The following is a 21,512-nucleotide window of genomic DNA, read 5'->3' as shown; positions in this document are numbered from 1 at the left end:
TGCACAACACCATCAAGTATTCGTATTGGCTTAAATTTTCACATTTACGTTAGCCTGTAAGGGACATACAGGACATACTGCTCCGCCTTTCGCGTTTTCGCTGTCGCATGATAAACTCACAGCTGCTGCTAATGATGCTAATGGGTATCGTAGCTTCCCGGCCCTCGGCAAATTAGAAGAAGGAAACATGGAGGACCACATGTATTCAAAATCCACATTTTAGGAACAGAAGTCGTCTTCTTCTTCGCCCAGAAAAAGAAAACGGAGATTGAAAAGAGCAAGAGACCAGCATCATCAGAAAAAAAGAGTGAACATTGGAGCTGCTTTGGAGGCACACACCAAATGCCAACTAGTTAATTATCCTCCGGACCGCTGCAGTCTCCTTTTCTTTCTCTCTCTCTCCCTTCCGTCGGGTGGTGCGTGTGCCCGCTCGTGGTGTGAAGCGCGTGTCCGCGCCACTCTCCGACATGAACTCATTGATGTATTAAGAGAACGTATGAACGCCAACAATGACGGCTGATAAACGGCCTTTTGTACACCTTCGCTTTTTGAAGCGTGAAGGCTACCGTAGCTGCAATACTGCATGGCGAGAGAAAGTTGATTGCGATATATGATCTCAACGCTAGATGGGAGTAATTCTTACACAATGTAGCTTTAAGTCTATCAAGAGATTTATTTACATATTGGCTCAGAACCTTTCATAACATGTCTTGCAGTTTGCGTCTAACCAGAAGTGCAAAAAAGCAGAAAAGTGCAATGCGATATACAAAGTATAGACAGGTGCTGCATAGGCAGGACATAAGCTACACAAATGTGCACTTCATGCTTGAAAAATATTTAAAATGTGGTGGCTTTATAAGAGTTGTGGCTGTTGAGAACCATAGCAACACATAACAGCATTACAGTTTCATTTTCTATTTCTTGACAATCACAATCATACATATTGTATTGCCAGATATGGGGTAATAGACAAGATCTTACCAGGCAATAAAGTTTGATAGTCAAACATTTACAATTTCAAGCAGATTACTTGAACCCAGCAGAGAGAACAAACCATTGAAGAGAAGCGATAGAGAAAGTGAAGACAAAGTGATTCAGCGACAAAACACAATTTGTTGTTTAACCTTGTTCATGTTTTTCTAAATAACACAGCAGAATCTTCCACATACGCAGGGGAGTACATTTGGTTACACTTAACATTACACTCATAAGGCAAGGCAAGTGTAAGTGTCATATGTGGCAACAGCAGATGTTTTTTTGTATTTGTTATAAAAATTGGACAGTGTTTTGAATATTAAACTGATTGTCATTTAGAAATGGAGTTTTCATAAAATATACTGTATGTATAATTAAGGTCAACAACAACTTTACTCTCTACTGCAATGTATTGATGTTCTACATATTTCTCATATTCTAGAGTTATGGTTTGCAATGGACTGTTTGGTCCACCTGCTATTTTTGTTCATGCAGTGCAAAGTGCAAAAGGGCTGGATGAAGTTTATTAAAGATTAGAGGGTGTGGAGATTATGTTCCTGTTCCTATTCAAATCTGAACACATTTTGATGCTAAGCTTCCAGTTTCTTTTACCAATGACTGCTGATTTATATTCTTATTTAACTGTTGCTCTTCAGACAAAATAACATCTATTTGTAAAGATGACTTTCTACAACCTAAAAGCAGCATGAAAGATAATTTTAAATATAGTGTAGCGCATAGTGTACCTCTGACTGGACCCAATCAAGCTTTTGTGGCAGGTAATTCCAAACTTAAACGGTAGAGTATGTTAGATAGAGAGGCTGATATAATCTTAACATGCTACAGTATTACAAAACCAGTCCTGACTGTATTCTGTACACAGTGTGATTCTTCATCTTTTTGGAGCTGGTCTGACACTGTGATCATGGAGCCGCTTGTATAATAGAATAGAATAGAATAGAATAGAATAAATCTTTATTGTCCACCGGGGTGGAAATCTTTCTTTGGCTCACCAGACATACAAAAAATAAACATACAAACAACATGTCAAACATAGTAAATTGAATATATAAAAGAAAGAGAAAAAAAGATATATATATAAATATGCTTAAAATCATTGGGATCATTAGGATAGCAGCTCATATTGATGTTATCACTTGGTTTGGTTGATGATACTGATGGCATTTGGAATAAAGGATTTTTTAAAAACACTTTTTGCCAGAGGCACTCTGAAACGCCTCCCAGACTTCAGGAGCTCAAACTGGCTCAAAAGAGGGTGTGTACTATCTGCAGTGATCTTCCTAGCTTTCTTCCTCATTCTGTCAGTGTATAAAGTTAAAAATGAACAAATGTAACAGATGTAAGCAAGTTTTTCGAGGGGGGAGGAGAAGCCTCCCTCCACTTTCTTTAACAGGAAGTGGAGTGGAGAGAGTTAAGGCCAAGACGTTAACCACCTCTCATCGACTGAAGGGAACCTTATATTGCCATTTCTGTTTTACTAGAATTGTTAGACAGAATAATCCAGATGTGTTGTTCATTTTTCTAAATCTGAAGGACTGTGCTGAATTCAGCTGGGTGAGTTTATGATAACCCCTTTTTCTGAGCTAAATTGTTTATAGTTTGAATGGACATTACGTGTCTAGTTTCTTGTGCTTTATAAGGTGGATAGATTTTCATTAGACTTTGTATTTTGGGGAGATGATGTTTCTCAGTTTATTTCTGTCCTTGAATCAGTGGTGTAAAATCTAAAAGCGCATTTTGCGTAAATTTTTTGAGACAGCGCGAGTAATTTTATTTTAACTACTATGCGATCTGTAAAGTTGATGGCTTTTTATTTTTTCATTTCATTCAGTAGGTTGGGGGGACGGGGCTGCCAGCAGCGGAGATGAGATGGTGGAATGGAAGTGGGTCTAATAATACATTGATGAACAGGAGTGGATGGCTAGCAGAAACAAAGCTCCTTGAGCAGAAATGGATCGATAAAAGAGTTTTTGAACGGCAAGTTGAGTTTCAAAGCCCTTCATGATGGTTCTCTCCACAAGACTAAAGTTATTTGCACGTACTGTCGATGGGAATTGAGTAGTTGAGTCTCAAATACCACTTGAGCATGAAACCTTGAAAAAAATAATCACTTTTAGAGAACATTTAGAACAGAAAAAGTGTGATTAATTTGCGATATATTCGCGAGTTAACTAGGAAACTCGTGCGATTAATCGTGATTAAAAAATGTCATCAATTGACATAAAATATAAACTCTCAAAACCAAACTCAATATGCTCATTGACAGTCAATAAGTCATTTTCTGTATGTCTATAGTTTAATATAAAATACATATAGACACTTTATGATCCATTTCTGTGTAAAGGGGCCGCACACCTCACGTAAAAAAAATACAAATAGAATACTGTTCTATTTTCCACTTGTAGTGCGGATCTCCACGGTGCATATGCCCTACTTATGCGCTGCTCTCATGCCCTGAGTAGCAAGTTTTATTGATTATGGTGGAAGCATAGTGTTGGAGCATCCGCTCCGCATAGGTTATTTGTGCAATGTAGCCAGCTCGTAACTGTGAGCAAGGGCACATAACATTGCAAATAATATATGGGTTACTTCATTTATTTGTAAATTGTTTTATAGAAGCAGTAAGACGGCACATCTTAAACAATTCAAGGACATGTCAGTTATAGTGCAAAAATACTTGCTGTGAGGTGGAGCCACAGTTGCTTCCCTGACTGGGGTTCAGCTGACAGGCCAAGCGAATTACAGAAACTGCGGAAACAGGAAGCAGCAATTACTGTATGATGTAATTCCAGCACTTGTGCAGTGTTGTAATGTAACGGAGTACAAATACTTCGTTACTGTAAGTAGAATACTTAAGTAGAAATTTCACGTATCTGTACTTTACTTCGCTATTTAAATTTATGTCAACTTTCACTTTTACTCCACTACATTTCCTAGATAAAATGTATACTTTTACTCCGTTATATTTCCACTAAGCATCTTCGTTACTCGTTACTAAAAAATAAAATTAGAAGAAATGTGCGACTGCAATAAGGGACGTTTGTGAATCACTGCTCCTAGATTGCATTACGCCACGCTCCGCACACCGCGCTTCTATTTCAGCGCTTGTTTGTTGCAAACCGCCATGGAAGCATGAGCACCTACTGGAGGACCTCCCGTTATCGTAGACCACCAGGCTCGACATGAGCGATGGCCCGTTGGCCGGGGCCAGTAAAAACGTATGTCGGGCTGGTTGCAGCCACAGTCACTGGTGTGGCCTACTCACGCGTTACTACGTAGCCTACTGACTGGAAACGTTACCGAGGATTATTTACCGCCGATGGCGCAGATGAACTAACGCTACACTCGTTACTGTAAGTAGGTAGCCTACAATAAAACCTCCATGATTAAAGAATCAATACTTATCAATAACGCACCTACCTGTTCTACAGGCAGAAAAACGTAGAAACCATATCTCAGTCTGCGCTGTCCACTCTCATCCACCGCGCTGTGCAAACACAGCTCTACTCTGCAAACAGCGACTTTACAAACGAGCTAAAATGAAAGATGTAGTTTGTAGTCTAACTGTCTTAATTTGCAACCAATCTTGAACTTTGGACAAACTATTGTAAACGTAGCTGATTTCTAAACGAGCCATCCTCTCGCTGGAGCGGTAAACCTATGGATGTATTTTAAGACCAAAACAAATACACGTGGCTACTTAATATGCACGTGAATGACGCGTTCTTCATTGTTGACGATGTTGCCAGTTGTATTATTTAGCAACAGAATCGTCTTATTTCAAATTAGGCATACAGGACTAATCTGAGATCATTTTCTAGTTAAGTAGCCTATCTAGTTATCATTATGGATTTCCATGTTTTTAGGGGTTTGCTTACTAATGTAAAAAATATAGCATTAATTTAGTAAGAAAGTGAAAATATCAAGATGACAAGATGATGCGTATTAGGTATAATTTTATTTTCTTTATTTGAATGTAGTTGATGACCCCTGGTCTAGCTTTGCTGCTAATGGCACAACATCCAGTGGCAGTGGCTAGCTTTTTTCCTGCTTTTATGTCCTTTTCCAATCACACCTATGATATTTCTTTCAGGGACAGTAAAAATGTAGAAGGGGCCAGCAAAACTCTGATCTACTCGCTGGGCGGCGGCCGGTAGGGGGGATTTTTTTATGTTGAGCCCTGCGACCACCCCGACAATAGTGGTGAACTCGGTGAACAGGGTAGTGGTGAAGATAACGTCTTACACCCGTGTTGCAAGAAATGTTTCTGTACATTGATGTCAGCTCTAAACATATGCTGTTTGTTCTTTGAACTTAAGAGAATTGTGCCTGAAAAGTCCCTGAATATGCTTTATGCTTTACTATAAGAAAGCCACAATAAAAGTTCTAACCGCTTGCTTTTAAAAAAAAAACAACTTTTACTTTTGATACTTAAGTACATTAAATATCAGAAAATTACTTTTGATACTTAAGTACAGTATATATCAGATACTTTAAGACTTTTACTTAAGTAATATTCTAAAAGGTAACTTTCACTTCTACCGAAGTCTTTTTCTAGTACGATACTTGTACTTTTACTCAAGTATTGCTTTCTAGTACTTTATACAACACTGCACTTGTGTGTATGAAATGTGAAATATGAATAAATTTGCCTGGCCTGCCAGTTTGGCAGGTAGCTCAACCAAAGGAAACAGTCCGGATGTTAATCATCAACAACTGTAGCATTGGCAGCTGATACAGGAGGGGCTTCATCTCTTAATGGTGACAAGCATCTTCCGTGCTGAATTGTCTCGGAGAAAGACACTGAATACCTAATGTGCTCCTGATCAACAGCTGACCTTTGACCTCTCAAGTGCAGTAACTAATCATAATTACTTCATGTCAAGTTGTCACAGGCCAAACTGCTCTCCTCAGCATCCAGGGTTAACTACTGACCGTTCTTGAACTCCTGTAGAGGTACGTATGTTTATTCTTTTGGCCCCATTTACTGTCTTTGTGTAAATATAAACTTTAGAGAGCAGTATGGATCTGCCTACTGTAATTCATAAAAACCTGGAGCAACATTAGACAATTTGTGACATACCACTACAAACATTATCTTGAATATCTGTTTATAGTTGATAATTTGGAAGGGTTGGACCATAGATATAAAACAGTTTTATATCTATGGGACGTCCACTTTTTGATGCATCTAGCTCGTGTCTTTGGAGTTTGGATCTACTAATTGTAAGTCGTCTTGGACAAAAGCATCTGCCAAATGAATGTAACGTATTTAGCTTGAACTCGTGTGGATTGCCACAAGTTTCACAACAGTAAAAAACATTTCAAAAAAGACTGAAACAATGAAAATATCCAAATGTGTGTGATCCGTTATTGTCAGAGGTTAAATTGGGCCGGAGCGCACCGGAGCGCAGCTCCGCCTCCTCAGGTCCACTATACACCCTGCCGGAGCTCAGCTCCGTCTCCTTCAACATCAAACATTTTGCCGGGGCTTCAGCCCCAAATGTATTTTGAAGTGTTGACTGACAAATATGAAACTGGACGTCGCTTTGTGCCCATTCTCGCTAAAAAGCTGGGCAGCTTCAGGTTTATGGATGCGCTCTGCTGGCGACATGCTGCGGCAAATGTGTGGCGTTTGTGCTCAGTGCATTTCTGCTATAAGTTTCGGGTTTCCACCTCCGATGTAGAGCAGCGCACAGCCACTTCCCTAAACGTCTCAAACGGGCTCTATGTCTGTCAGACGGTCTGAGATCTACCGTATCAGCAGACCAATCACGTGTATGCGCCGCAGCACTACGGTGCAGGTACATTATTTTCTGAAATATAGTGACTTTATTCTTGTAGGCTAATAGCCTATTATAACTTTATTTTTCACAAAATATCGAATCCTCCAAATCTCAGAGAGCACAGGTGGGATGAGTTATATTTTGAATGTGCACAAGTCAACTCAAGTTTTGGACATGAGCAGAAATCTTGTTGAAACATCTGAAATATTACAGTCCAGGGATTTATTAAATGAATAATGTATCACTGAGGTGAAAAATTGTCATATGCACATTTACAGAGGTTACTTCCCCAACAAAAGATGCAAAAGAGGGAAGAATAAATTAGGCCTAAGCTACATGTGTGCTGACTCAGATATAATTAGAAAAGTCGATCTAAAGGAGAATAAATAGATGAATGCAATACAGAATGCCTGACAGCCTTACTGCAATATTTTCCATTATGTTTTTATTTTTGGATTGTAATGTTTCCCTTTACATAAAGATATTTCAGGCATATTTATTCAGAAAAAGGTAGAAGTAGATGCATATAAATACACCAAAATGCAGGAAATATAGTGTTTAATGCTATAAATATTGGGGAGGACCCCCAGACCCCCACATCATAAGTCAGCACACAAATCTGTAAGCAAAACCTTGGCATTTGGGTTGCCAGGCCAGTTATGATTAGACCAAATGTTGGTGCCATCTAACAAACTGGAAGCTAAAATGAACATACACTGGCTATTAACAAGCTGGGCAAGCCAATCACTGTTAAAAAGGCTATAATAGTGGTTTCTGATTCTCTTAAATCAACATAATTTTCTTGTTTAAAAAGATGTTTACATATTTGCCAACCAATATTTTCAAACATGTTCAATTTCATACATTTTCCAAGGGTGAAATCCGTTGCCTGCCTGTTAACATTAGCCTATAAAAGGTAAGAAATAATAATAAAGTAAGTGAATTGTAAAGTATTTCTCTTTGTTTGAACTAATCAACCCTACCTTACACATTAATACTGGAAAAAGTGCCCCTTTGGTGTAAAAACACATTAAGTCATTTTACGGCGCGATTTTGAATGACGGCCATTCCCCGTAAATAAGGGCTCCCCCTCCCTACAAAAGCCAATTTAACCACTGGTTATTGTTTCTGTGCAACTCAAACAACCCATTCATGTTTTTATCCCTTAATAATGGTCCCAGTTCTTCAGAACAAGATCGGTTCCTAGTTTAGTTCCAGACCGTCCTCACCCAAGAAAATGACCGTATTGGTCGATTGTGCAAGCAGCTCATAACGACCCATAGTTTCTTTTTAGGCGGCTAACTATGGAGGAAATATTTATTCATAATTCAAATTGAAAGTCCAAAGAGAAATTGAAAGTCCAAAGAGAAAACAAAGCGAGATGAAATTAAAAAATGTTTTTTTTTTCATTTGGTTTTTTAATTTTCATTTAATATTTGGCTTTTGAATTTCAATTTAACATTGGCTTTTAATTTTCATTTAATATTTGGCTTTTGAATTTCCATTTAACATTGCCTTTTCATTTGGACTTGACACATGTCAATGTAAATGAGGAGGCGTGGCCCAAAGGCTGGTGGGAGGATCTTAAACGAAAGGGGTGCAGAGGCCCCTTATGAACAGCAGGGGGAGCTGACCGCTGAGGAGCATCTGTCTGCAGCTTCACAACCAGGCTGGTTTGGCCTCTTATTTCACACGATAGAAAATGATGATGTAGGCTAAACACAAACGACATTTCATGCAACAACAGTGAAGTTTTCATGTAGTTACTATAATTGGGCCCGTGTTAGTGAGGACTAGATTAGGACTGGATTTAAAGCTGATTCTGGTTCCCAACTTCGCCCCAGGTGTGTCTGTTTAAAACACGACTCAGACAACTTCTCTCTTTTGATGTTATATTTAATTAACCAACAGTAGAAACATGGGTGTGGGTAGCTCTGCTACCTGTGTTTGTGTGTCGTCAGATCTTGAGGACGCACACACGCACACAATCTCAACCGGATCGTCTTTTGTACAGCCCGTGTAGGCTACTTTTTCAGACTTCCAGCTAACAGCGGTGTCTGTAAGCATCACTGGCCGGCCAGCAGGGAGGCTTTCCGGCCGCCACCAGCTGGCTGTCCCGTCAGACTGAAGCTTCTGACGACATCGGAGAAAATGTGCAGTTGGCCATCAACGTTTGTAAAACTGCCCATATTCAAACTCTACACAGTTAATTTATCGCATAAAAAAGTCTCAGAAGTGAATTTAGTGGTGAAAAAGCAGATGGAAATTGTAAAAAGTTTCCAGTTGTTTGCTGCTGCTACTACGGCAAACTAGATTATAGAATCGATTTTTTTTTTTTTTTTTATAATTTCCATCTGCTTTTTCAAACAGCAGAGCTACCCACACCCATGTTTCTACTGTTGGTTAATTAGCATCAAAAGAGAGAAGTTGTCTGAGTCCGTGTTTTAAACAGACACCTGGGGCGAAGTTGGGAACCAGAATCAGCTTTAAATCCAGTCCTAATCTAGTCCTCACTAACACGGGCCCAATTATAGTAACTACATGAAAACTTCACTGTTGTTGCATGAAATGTCGTTTGTGTTTAGCCTACATCATCATTTTCTATCGTGTGAAATAAGAGGCCAAACCAGCCTGGTTGGGAAGCTGCAGACAGATGCTCCTCAGCAGTCAGCTCCCCCTGCTGTTCATAAGGTGCCTCTACACCCCTTTCGTTTAAGACCCTCCCACCAGCCTTTGGGCCACGCCTCCTCATTTACATTGACATGTGTCAAGTCCAAATGAAAAGGCAATGTTAAATGGAAATTCAAAAGCCAAATATTAAATGAAAATTAAAAGCCAATGTTAAATTGAAATTCAAAAGCCAAATATTAAATGAAAATGAAAAGCCAATGTTAAATTGAAATTCAAAAGCCAAATATTAAATTCAAAAGCCAAAGCCAAATGAAAAAAATAATAATATTTTTAATTTCATCTCGCTTTGTTTTCTCTTTGGACTTTCAATTTCTCTTTGGACTTTCAATTTGAATTATGAATAAATATTTCCTCCATAGCTAACTACCGTTGCTGTAGTAATTATCGTGAGCAAACAAGAAAGCAAGGTGACAAAGTATAAGAGCACCAAATTCTGCGTAAGGACACATGTTGGGTTGGTGGATATGTTAAATAAACACAGGACGTCCCCCTTAGGAGACCGGGTTTGTTTACGGTGTAAAAACAAAAAGTCAACTGTCACTTTTTGGAATTAACTGAGTTTTGCACACCATAGTCCGTGACTCAATGCAACTGTGACGTTACATCCTCATCCCTTAACTATTTGGTCAAAGAGTAGGGGTGGGGGAAAAAATCGATACAGCATAGTATCGCGATATTTTTTGTGGCAATACTGTATCGATACACAGATGCCAAGTATCGATCTTTTATAACATATGTGTTGGTCAGTTTGTCTGCTTGACAATCCCATTTTGTAGCAATATAATTGAAGTGAGATGAACAAACAGAGAAATGTATCTTTTAAGATGAAAATTGTCCTTTTGGGGACATAATTTGAAATTGGAAAAAGTTGGAAAAAATGTAATACCTTGCAATATATCGCAGAATATTGTAATATTTTTAAAATCGCAATAATATCGTATCGTGACCTAAGTATCGGGATGATATCGTATTGTGAGGTCTCTGGTGATTCCCACGCCTATCAAAGAGTGGCTTTTGATCATCCAATTACAAAAACTACAACTATTAGTATTCTTTGTTTTACCAGGGAACCACAATGACAACACTTGATCTTTGGAACACCCTAAATGACCTGACAGATGATCAGTTCAAGCAGTTCAAGTGGTTACTGAAGCAGGATTACATCCTGGAAGGCTTTTCAGCTATCCCAGTGGCTCAGTTGGAGAAGGCAGACAGGCAGGACACCGTGGATCGGATGGTGGAAAAATATCAGGGTCCTGGAGCTCTGAAGGTAACCATGAAGGTTTTAGAAAACATCAGCAGGAATGATCTGGTGCAGCGTTTAAAAAACTTCAGCTTGGGACCAAAATGTAAGTTTGGGGAAGGTTAAAAAGTAAATCTGTCACAAAAACACGGTCACATTCATCTCATAAATTATGACCCGACTTATGAACATTCTTTAAATAGAAATATGTTAACAAAAAACGTAAAGACTAATTCATCATTTATCATGGAACACCATCATATGGTCCTGACCGTTGGTCTCTGCTCCTCTCTTGATCAAAGTGTCCAACATACAATAGATCGCCGCTGATCTGATGAAACAACGACTAATTTCACACCAATGGCTCAACCAGGGTTTTACCCAGGTCGATTGTGTGTTTGAATTAGAGATGCACCGAATTGGCCAGTTTTCACGTGCTCGGCCATGACCGGTGTAGGATTTTTATTCTAAAATGTGACCGATGACCGGTCTAGCCCTAAAAAGGCCAGACTTAATCTGACTCCAATTCTATGGTCACTGAATAGTGTTTGTTTACTGGTAGATCAGAGGAAAAGACTCAGGATTCAAAATAAGACTCAGGATTCGTCCAGTTAAAGTTAATAACAAGCTTTAGTGAAAGATATTGCAAAATATAATAATCTTGTGCACAAGGATCAGATTACTTCAAGACAAAACAGCCTATCGCTATAACCTAGCAAACAGTTAGGTTTCCCCCAGCATCTGATGCCGGCTAACCCAGAACTTTCACTTTTTATTCACTTTCTCTGCTTCATCCGTGGTGCTGTTATCAGTTGGATATAGTCCAGATCTTCTGGCTCCAGCCGGCTAACGATATGTAACACACTATGAAAACATGCCCTCGACTTCTCAGCTCAAAAAGACAAGACACTATTGTTGGATTAGAACACCTGTGTGTTTTTAATCTCCTGCAAATTGAAGGAGTTTTCATGAGAGCCAGGTCATTTTCATACTCTCTGTCACTAATCACGCGCTTGCAAAACACTGACCATTGTTCTCTCACCCTGTTCATCTGGGAAAGGAATCCTCCTTTTGGTTCATGTTATTAATTAATTATCTTTTTCGAGCAACTGCTGTATCTTCAATTTTAATAATGTCTCATCCTTTCCCAAGACCAGATGGCTTCCTCATGCCCCAGAAGAACAGGAAGAGAGAATGTCAGGTCATGAAACCTGAGGTCTTACATTATATTCTTAACAAAACAATCCTACACCGGCGACCGGCAGGTCAGTCTGAGATATGCCGATTTCACGCTGGTCGACGCTACAATTAACTGACAACAGAAGTTATACCAGTTACAGTTCTCAAGGACGCACTCACACACGGACGCGACAGCACGGTCTCGCTTTTTCCTTTCTCTCAACTTCTCTGCTGTTCTCTCAACATGTCAGCTGTTTGGAAATTCTTCAGCGTGTGTGCAGAAGATAACAAGTTTGCAATATGCAACACCTGCGAGGAGACAGTAGGGCGTGGAGGGACCACACCAACAACCAAAATCACATTTTGTTAGTGTGATATTAGATGTGAGAAGAAGGAAATGGTTCTAACATTGCACTTTAGATGTGTGTAAATTTCCCACACCAGGAGTAATTTATAGTTCTATTTTATAGTGATCCATTACCTGTTCAAAAAATGTTCTATGTTCTGTGCAAAATGTTCTATTAAAGAAAAGATAGATAATACATATTTGTGTGTGCGCTGTAAAGTGGTTAGAAAAAATGAAATCTGAATCGGCTAAAATCGGTATCGGCTGGCCTAACTCAAAGAAAATCGGAATCGACCTAGAAAGTTGTAATCGGTGCATCTGTAGTTTGAATAGGTTAATCCTCCCCCAGGTAGCCCGGTGGGTTGGATCAGGGTAGACTAGGGTCGATTTAAACGTGAATTGCGCACAATCTGGGTCGCTACCAGCTGGGGCGGAATGAATTATGTGATTGGTTGGAAATGACAGTGGGGCAGTATGAACATACATTCTGTGTCACCGTGCTTTACGCTAGGTTTTCACCATAGATTGTATAAAACTAGGATTTTCACAGGAAGCTTAAATAACAGCGGAGCGGAGCGGTCAGAGATGGGGACTCGAGTCTGAGACTTGGACTCGAGTCGCAAAAACAGCTGACTTCAGACTTGACTCTGACTCGACCCAAAAGACTTCAGACTTGACTTGCGACTCGACCCAAAAGACTTCAGACTCGAGCTTCGAGACTCGTCAACAACATGTTTTCATACAATTATTGCTTTTTAAATCTAAATGTATTCATGCATTGCTATTTTCTTTTATTGGCATATATACGGGGAAACGTATGACGAGCTGTATGTCCCCTGCTCTTTGCTATAATGTGCAACGCAATGCATCCGCCGATTGCATCCGCGCGCACTCACATATTAAAAAATGCATTGCCGACGGCGACACCAAGTCCTCCCGGAGTTGTGCCTTTTGTCATTAGTTTTGCTTTCAATAACTTGGTAAACAGCGGCAGTAAGCCAACAGCTACATGCAAGGTGTGTGGCACCAAGATAAATGATGCCGGATCAACAACGTCAGACTTCATCAGGCATCTCAAAACCCACCCAGAGGTCAGTCACTCACACACTAATGTGAAAAGAGACGTTACATTTAGCATATATCGTCACAGGTAACAAGCTAACCATCGCAAAGTGTTGTGCTAATGCTGGGAACAGGCAAATAGTATCTTATAGTTATTAGTTACTGAGGCTCAGACATCCATGGCACACAGGAGGCGGGACGCACGGATCCATCTCCCCAAGAATAAACGGTGGGTGTGTCGGGTGGGCAAACTCATGTGATGCATAATTGATCCCGTATTTGATTTGTAGGCTATTAAGTGTACAAGGTGTACCCGGTCCACCAAACACCGTCTTAATTCTGCACATATTTCTGTTACTGTAGTCCTATTTATTTTACTATTTCATTATTTCATCCATGCGTAGCGCAGCGGATCCGTGCACACTGTCACCTGCCGTGGAGACGCTGGCCTCACTAACCTCTCCTCCCCTGAGTCGGGTCTCCCTCGCGCTGGACTCAGTTTCACTGAGCCTACTAACACTTAGAAAATAAATAAATGGCATTACATCAGTGAGTTCAAACTGCTTACTGTGCGTAATTTGGACTGACACTGAGATGCATGTTGTTCCGTAACTGGTGTGATGCTGCCACTATTCTCTGGTGTGATGCTGCCACTATTTGGAGATGATTATTCATGCATTCATTTCGTCCCGTTTAGATTATTGTAATAGTCTTTTTATTTGTCTTGATAAGAAAGATCTTTGTCGCCTCCAGACTGTCCAGAATTCTGCTGCTAGGCTTTTAACCCACACTAGTAAGCGGGCACACATCACTCCGGTTTTAGCTTCACTTCATTGGTTACCAGTGAAATTTAGAATACACTTCAAGATTTTGGTTCTAACTTTTAGAGCCCTACAAGGTCAGGCGCCCCCATATATCTCTGACCTGATACAGCGCGTGACGTCCCTGACGAGTCTGAGATCAACAGGTCAGAGATTTTTAGTTGCCCCCCGTACACATTTTAAAACTAGGGGACCGTTCGTTTCAAGCTGTGGCACCTAGGCTTTGGAACTCACTGCCTCCTTCCGTGACGCTGCTTGGGATTCAGTGACAAATTTTAAAACTCAGTTGAAAACTCTTCTTTTAAAGAGGCGTTTCAATAGACCATAGGGTGATTAGGCCGGTTTTATTGTGTCCTAAGTGTCTTTTCTGATTATGTACTGCAATGTATAACTGTTGTGTATCCACCCATTTGTTGTGAAGCACTTTGTGATTTTTATCTGTGAAATGTGCTATACAAATAAATTTTACTTACTTACTTACTCTTGATTTCCACTTCGACATTAGACATTTTTTGAGTGAAAGAGACGTTACATTTAGCATATATCATCACAGGTAACAAGCTAACCATCGCAAAGTGTTGTGCTAATGCTGGGAACAGGCAAATTGTATCTTTATAGTTGTATCCATATGATGTGACAGACTTAGGTTAATATTTCACCAGGTCTAGATGTGTTAAGTAGACCCCATAAAGTTATGATTTTGATACTGTACTGTATGGATGGTAGCTACAGGACATGCTTTGAATTCATAACATTTAACAATACAGTGTTAGGGACCGATCAGATGGCCAGAGACTTGAGACTTGACTTGGACTTGTGGCAAAAGACTTGAGACTCGACTTGGACTTGCAAAAAATTACTTGTGGACATCTCTGGGAGCGGTTCAATTTATTTCTAACAGTGAGTGCCCGGATGTTCACTAGTCTGCCCCGGTCTTGAAAGTGAGTCAACTTTTGCAGAGCGGTCGCAGAGTTTTACAGGTAAAACTGCCTTTAAAAACCCAGCGTTAGAACGTAAACGTATAAAAAGTTAAGTTTAATTCTCTCTGCATGTTAAGACACCCGTCTGCAGACTGCAGTTCATTGCAGCTGCTGGGTAGCGCAAATCTCTTTTTTCTCTGTCTTTTTTAAAGATGACTCGTGAAGCCAACAGTAAAGCCCAACTTTACTTTTAATGGAATCAAACAAAGAGAAATGTTCTCCCCTCATCTCAAAATAGTCAAAAATCGATACTAGAGTAACCTCCTTGTCCAGCTGCTGCAATAAATATGCAGAGAAATCAGTCAGCACAAAGCCATCTGATAAGTGTTTGATGGTTAATTATTTGTGCTTTGGAACATAATCATTGCGAAACAAACAACATAAACCCTAATTTTCTCTTTATTGGGCAGTATCAAGTCAGTGGAAGGGCCTCTGACTTAGACCAGTTGACTTTATACCCTGATATCTTGGAAAACGACTAAATAACGTCAAATAGTGCTGGGACAGATCTGGCTGGGTTCGAGGCAAGCCATAAAATGTCGTCCGCTTATTTGTAGACTCATTAATTTTAACTCCCTGAATATTCTGATTCTTGCGAATAGCTGCCGCAAGACATTCGACAGCTAGACAGAAAAGCCCTGCCGATAATGCAGAGCCCTGCCGGGTGCCCCTTGAAGTGTGAAATAAGAGGAAATCGGACCATTTGTTCTCACTGCAGCCTGTGGGTCTTTGTACAGAATATCTATCCATCTGAGAAATGTTTGACCAAATCGTGACAAATGGAGAACAAGCCTCTACCACGGTAGAGCATATGACCAAGATAGGAACCTACAGAAACTGAGGGAGAGACGTCTCCGCTCAGCTAACAAGAACTAATATGTGATAATATGTGAAAAGCGCCATGCATCGTCATTCATGACAGAAGCATGCCAAGAAGAAATAACTCCACTCCAGCCTATCAAACGCTTTCTCAGCGTCAAGTGAGATAGCTGCTGTTGGATCGTTGGAGTCCCGCACCGACCACATAATATTTATAAGGCATCTCACATTATCAGAAGAATTTCTTTGTCTAATAAAGCCCACTTGGTCAGGATGGATAAGTGACCCAAGTGTTTTATCCAATCTATTTGCAAGTATTTTAGATAAAAGTCTACAATCAACAGATATTAAGCTTATTGGACGATAGCTTTTACAGTCAGTTGGGTCCTTTTCTTTTTTAAGTATAAGTGTGATAATTGCTTGGTTTAAGGAGGGAGGTAATTTGCCAGATTCAAATGCTTCTGCAAGCATATTTTCAAATAATGGTATTAGGTCTTCTGCATAACATTTAAAAAATTCTGCTGTAAACCTGTCTTGGCCTGATGGTAGGGCCTTAATTGCATCAAGTATCTCCTGTGAGTTAATAGGTAAATCTAAGTCTTAAACTTGTATTCTTGTGTATTCTTTTTTTAGCCTGTTTTATTTTCATCATGACCGTTTTTAATTGCTCTTTAATGTTTTATGTAAAGCACTTTGAATTGCCTTGTTGCTGAAAGGTGCTGTAGAAATAAAGTTGCCTTGCCTTACAACCTCAGCCTGTCAGTCAGTCCCCAGGGCACAGAAACCACTGTTGTGCCTGCTTGTCTTACAGGAAGTGTAAGGTCAACAGCACCGCGACCGCTTTCGCCTCGCCATTAATATCATATCGCAGCAAACGTTGTCTGCGTGAAGTTTTAAAAAACTGTAACCACACTTGAAACCACTTTATCGGCATTTCCGTGACTCACTGTGACTTCAACAAAACTGCAGAGCCGACGTAGTTTGCTCCGTCTGCACCTCTGCGCGTGTGTGTGTGTGTGTGTGTGTGTGTGTGGACCTCTGCTCTCTGTCAACATGCAGAGAGGACAGATAAGCTTGCGCTTACGCGCTCTCAGGTACCGAAATTTGGCACCGTTTGATTTTACGTGAACCAATACTCGGTAGTACAGACATGATTCGGTCAGTACTAGTAAAAGTTCCGGGTTCGGTACTCAACCAAACACTTAATACGTAATTGTTATGCCTTGCTCCCGGGTTGTGACCCAGGTGATCTCTGAATTGTCATTACCAGGGATATACCCATGTTGACTGACTTGGTTTGAATTTTCAAAAGTAGGGTTGAACCCTGATCAGACAAACATGGCCCATGTCAGTGGTGTGAAAGAGGTATAACACACAATCGACCTGGGTATAACCCTGATTGAGCCATTGGTGTGAAAAAGGTATTGCAGAACTAGGGAGATAAATGAGCTAGGGCTATCAAAACTGGCGAAAAATGACATTTGAATATTAATTCTAAAAATAAATATATATATATATATATATATATATATATATATATATATATATATATAAATATGTCCATAGGAGACATGATGATTTCGGCATCGGTCTTTACTGGTTTCTGGCATTATGCTTAGAGGTGAGCCCATCTAGATCTAGTTGCTGTCACATCACCTTCCACAACACCTCTAGGTCTGGGTCCTTCACTACCAGGAAGGTTACATTCTGCATAGCATAAGTGTTTTTCTAAAGCTGGGGGTCTGCATGCCAAGGCCTTTACTTTCGCCGTACAATGCACAAAACTAAGCTTGCTGTGGTAGTCGGGGTCACACAGTGTCTGGGCATAAACCGATTACATTTTTGTACATTATTTTAGTGGAACTGCCAAGTCCACACCTAACAATCTCTGTAAGACCCCTCCCAGACAGATAGGTACTACAAACATCGGTTTGGCATATGCAACCATCAAGGTCCTCTTCTCTACAACTTACAGCTGTGCTGAAGTGAGCCTCTAATTGGGATAAACTCCAACAGTGTTGCAATCTGTCTTGGACTTATGAGTTTCCCCTTTTTCTTTGAGCTTGCGCGTGTTAAGGTGAAAGTAAACATGCCTAGTTGGTATACCCTCTCAAAAGCCACCACTTTTTTTAATCACTAGAGTGCCCCCTTTTTCCTGAAATTGCTTTGGAAAAACAAATGCATTGCAGTCCTATTTTTGAGGCAGGCCAAGATAAAGATAAATGCATCGGTTTTGCACTCTACAGTACAAGTACAAGGTATAATGAGGTTAAACCTTTGTTGTCTAACTTTTAAATGTAATTATTAAGTCTGTGTGTACTCTGCTTTGTTTTAGATGGTGCTCACAAAGACAATAACAGAAAGAAGCCCAAGCTGAAGAGCGTCCAGCAGTTTGCAGTAGATGTGACTCTGGATCCTGATACAGCACATCCTAATCTCATCCTGTCTAGTGATCGGAAACAAGTACATCATGGTGATGTGAGGAAGAAACTACCAAACAACCCTGAGAGATTTAACAGATGTGTGAACATCTTAGGAAACCAGAGTTTCTCTTCAGGAAGATTTTACTTTGAGGTTCAGGTTAAAGGGAAGACTGCCTGGGATTTGGGAGTGGCCAAAGAGTCGATCAAGAGAAAACAAAGTATCACAGCAAGCCCAGAGAATGGCTACTGGACTATAATGATGAGGAATGGAGATGAGTATGAAGCTAATGATGATTGTCCAATCTCTCTCTCTCTGACTCACCATCCTCAAAGGGTGGGAGTGTTTGTAGATTATGACGAAGGTCTGGTCTGCTTTTATGACGTAGATAATGCAGATCTTCTCTACTCCTTTGCCGGCTGCTCCTTCACTGAGAAACTCTACCCATTCCTCAGTCCTTGTACTAATGACTGTGGTAAAAACTCTGCCCCTCTGATTATCTCTCCGACCAATCACCTACTGAACCTTAAGACACAGGATTTCGGTGTTCTCAAAGAAGAACACGAAAGAAAGAAGGCTGAGCTGAAGAGCGTCCAGGAGTTTGCAGTGGATGTGACTCTGGACCCTGATACAGCACATCCTAATCTCATCCTGTCTGGTGATCGGAAACAAGTACATCATGGTGATGTGAGGAAGAAACTACCAAACAACCCTGAGAGATTTTACAGATGTGTGAACATCTTAGGAAACCAGAGTTTCTCTTCAGGAAGATTTTACTTTGAGGTTCAGGTTAAAGGGAAGACTGCCTGGACTTTAGGAGTTGCCAAAGAGTCGATTGAAAGAAAAGGAAATATAACAACAACTCCAGAGGATGGCTACTGGACTATAAGGATGAGGAATGGAGATGAGTACACAGCTAATGATGATGATCCGGTCTCTCTCTCTCTGAATCACCATCCTCAGAAGGTGGGAGTGTTTGTGGATTATGAGGAGGGTCTGGTTTCTTTTTATGACGTAGATGCTGCAGATCGTCTCTACGCCTTTACTGACTGCTCCTTCACTGAGAAACTCCTTCCATACTTTAGTCCTTGTACTAATAACAATGGTGAAAACTCTGCCCCCTTGATCATTTGTCCTGTTAATCATTTGTAAACGATTAATCACACTTGTATTTACTGGTGTTCTCAGTTATTCTAGTTGATTGCTTAGCTTGAAGTTGGTCAGAGTTGCTGTGAATCACGGTCAGTACCTATGAGAATAATGAAGGTCTACATTGTATCACCTTAAAGTAGCCAGTGGAGTTTTTGAAGCACTTGCGGTGCAGGTCCGACTTTTGTTAGTATCTTGTACTTTATTAACACATGAGAACACACATGTACGCATACCACTTCTATCAAATGAAAAGCTGGCTATACAGTATAGAGACAGAGCACATTGTGTCATACTCCGACAACCACGCCCACCGGAGTTAAAAACAATCAGCGCCATAATATGCAACTAAGGGTTGAAACGCTAACAGTCTCTGGTGAATTTGGTTAATGCTTCATTCGTTTGTTTCTATTTTTGATGTATTTACTACTTTTACCATTGTAAACGCATTCTCCACTTTGACTTATCAACATGACCAATATGTATTATAAAATGTGTATATATGTACCAATATAAATTGAAAGTGGCTACACTCAAACTAATTGAGAAATATATTTTTATTTAATTTTTTAGACTTTTAGTTGGATGTAAATGTGTATTAAGTTCACTGATTGATTTTTTTTTAATTTAACAACAGAATTCACATTTTACAAGTCTGATATTTCATTTATGTGGGCCAACTAGTTTTAACAGCCCAACGTTATAAAATGTACTAAATGTAATGCATTTACATAATATTTTGCCTGGTGTTTGGCTTTGAAACTAACGCAAATCATTGAAATTAATAAATAAATGTTTTGTTAATGTTTTTGCAAATAAAGCTTTTCTTCCAAAATGAAATTTGTGTCATTTTTAAGTGGAAACAGTCTTACAGGAAGTCCCAAGACTGCCACAATGTGGGCAGGCTGGCTGGCTGAAATTTTAAAAACAAAATAGAGTTGATGATAGTTTCATTGATTTAATGAATTATTAGGTTTTAAAATTGGGCTTTAAAATGTGACATATTCAAGAGGTATAAAATAATTGATAATTTCCTTAGTTTAAAAAAAATATCTTTGAAGGTTTAGTTGAGATGACGAACTTTTTCTAAAGCACTTGCTATGTGTATGTGCAATATGTGTGTGACTGGAAGGATTTGTAGATGATTTGTTTCATCTTATGAAGACAAATTGACTTTAAAGAGGTGATAGAATGCAAAACCGATTTTACCTTGTCATAGTTGAATAATGACAGTTTAGTGGGTAACTAGGATATACATAGAACCTCAAAATCCCATTGACACCTCTTTCCTCTGCAAATCTCACAATTTGAAACTGCCGCTGAAAACGGGCAAATCTCAACGAGTCGCCTAGTTGACGTCAACTCGGCGGCTCCTCCTCATTTGGCTCTAGTCTCTCTCTTTGTCACGCCCCAACATTTACATAGGCTACACAACTGATCTGAGATCAGGTAGTCTTCTGAATCTAGGTCGCGCAGATCTCTGCTATTCCATTACAAAATGCACTTCTGAAACTTTTTTAAAACTCAAATATGGACCATTTACGAAAATTGATGACCAATTGCAAATTTTGTCCGACTGTGCGTCGGAGTTCAGCGGCCGGTGCTGCCTGGGTTGCTACATCGCCGCTCTGCCAGTCCTCCTTCACAGACCCCGGCCTGCTGTGAGCTCGATTGAGCTCCGTCACGGCCGGCAGCCCGCAGTGCTCAATACCCGCTAAAACTCACCCTTTCTGGGTGACTGGACTATCAAACGCCGGTGCCCTGACAGAGCTCCAGGGCTTGCAGCTTGCCGTTCTCCCTCCCCTCTTCCTGCTAAATGGCCGGTGTGTGACTGAGAGCGCAGTCAGCGAGCTTGTTACGCCCGCAATCTCTTACCGCAGGTTCCAGTTAACAACACAGGTCACACCACTTGTTAAAAGGTATCTATCTCATCGTGGTACACAGAAGGGTTCTGGAGAAGGCTCAAAATTGCTGTATCGTCTGCAAATTCTATAATATAATTATTTGGGTGTACTTTCC

General features: G+C 40.1%; 1 protein-coding gene across 1 annotated transcript; it reads left to right on the top strand.

The window, feature by feature from the left end:
- Positions 1–10,595: 10,595 nt before the first annotated feature.
- Positions 10,596–19,963, top strand: LOC120553727 (the record flags this gene model as incomplete). Its single annotated transcript, XM_039792420.1, has 2 exons — positions 10,596–10,743; positions 18,259–19,963. Coding segments are annotated over 2 exons (1,386 nt in total), but the record flags the coding sequence as incomplete, so codon positions are not given.
- Positions 19,964–21,512: the final 1,549 nt, after the last annotated feature.

This window comes from Perca fluviatilis, chromosome 23 (assembly GCF_010015445.1).
Source record: "Perca fluviatilis chromosome 23, GENO_Pfluv_1.0, whole genome shotgun sequence".
NCBI classification, from domain to species: Eukaryota; Metazoa; Chordata; class Actinopteri; order Perciformes; family Percidae; genus Perca; species Perca fluviatilis.
This window is presented reverse-complemented; position numbering and strand designations above follow the sequence as displayed.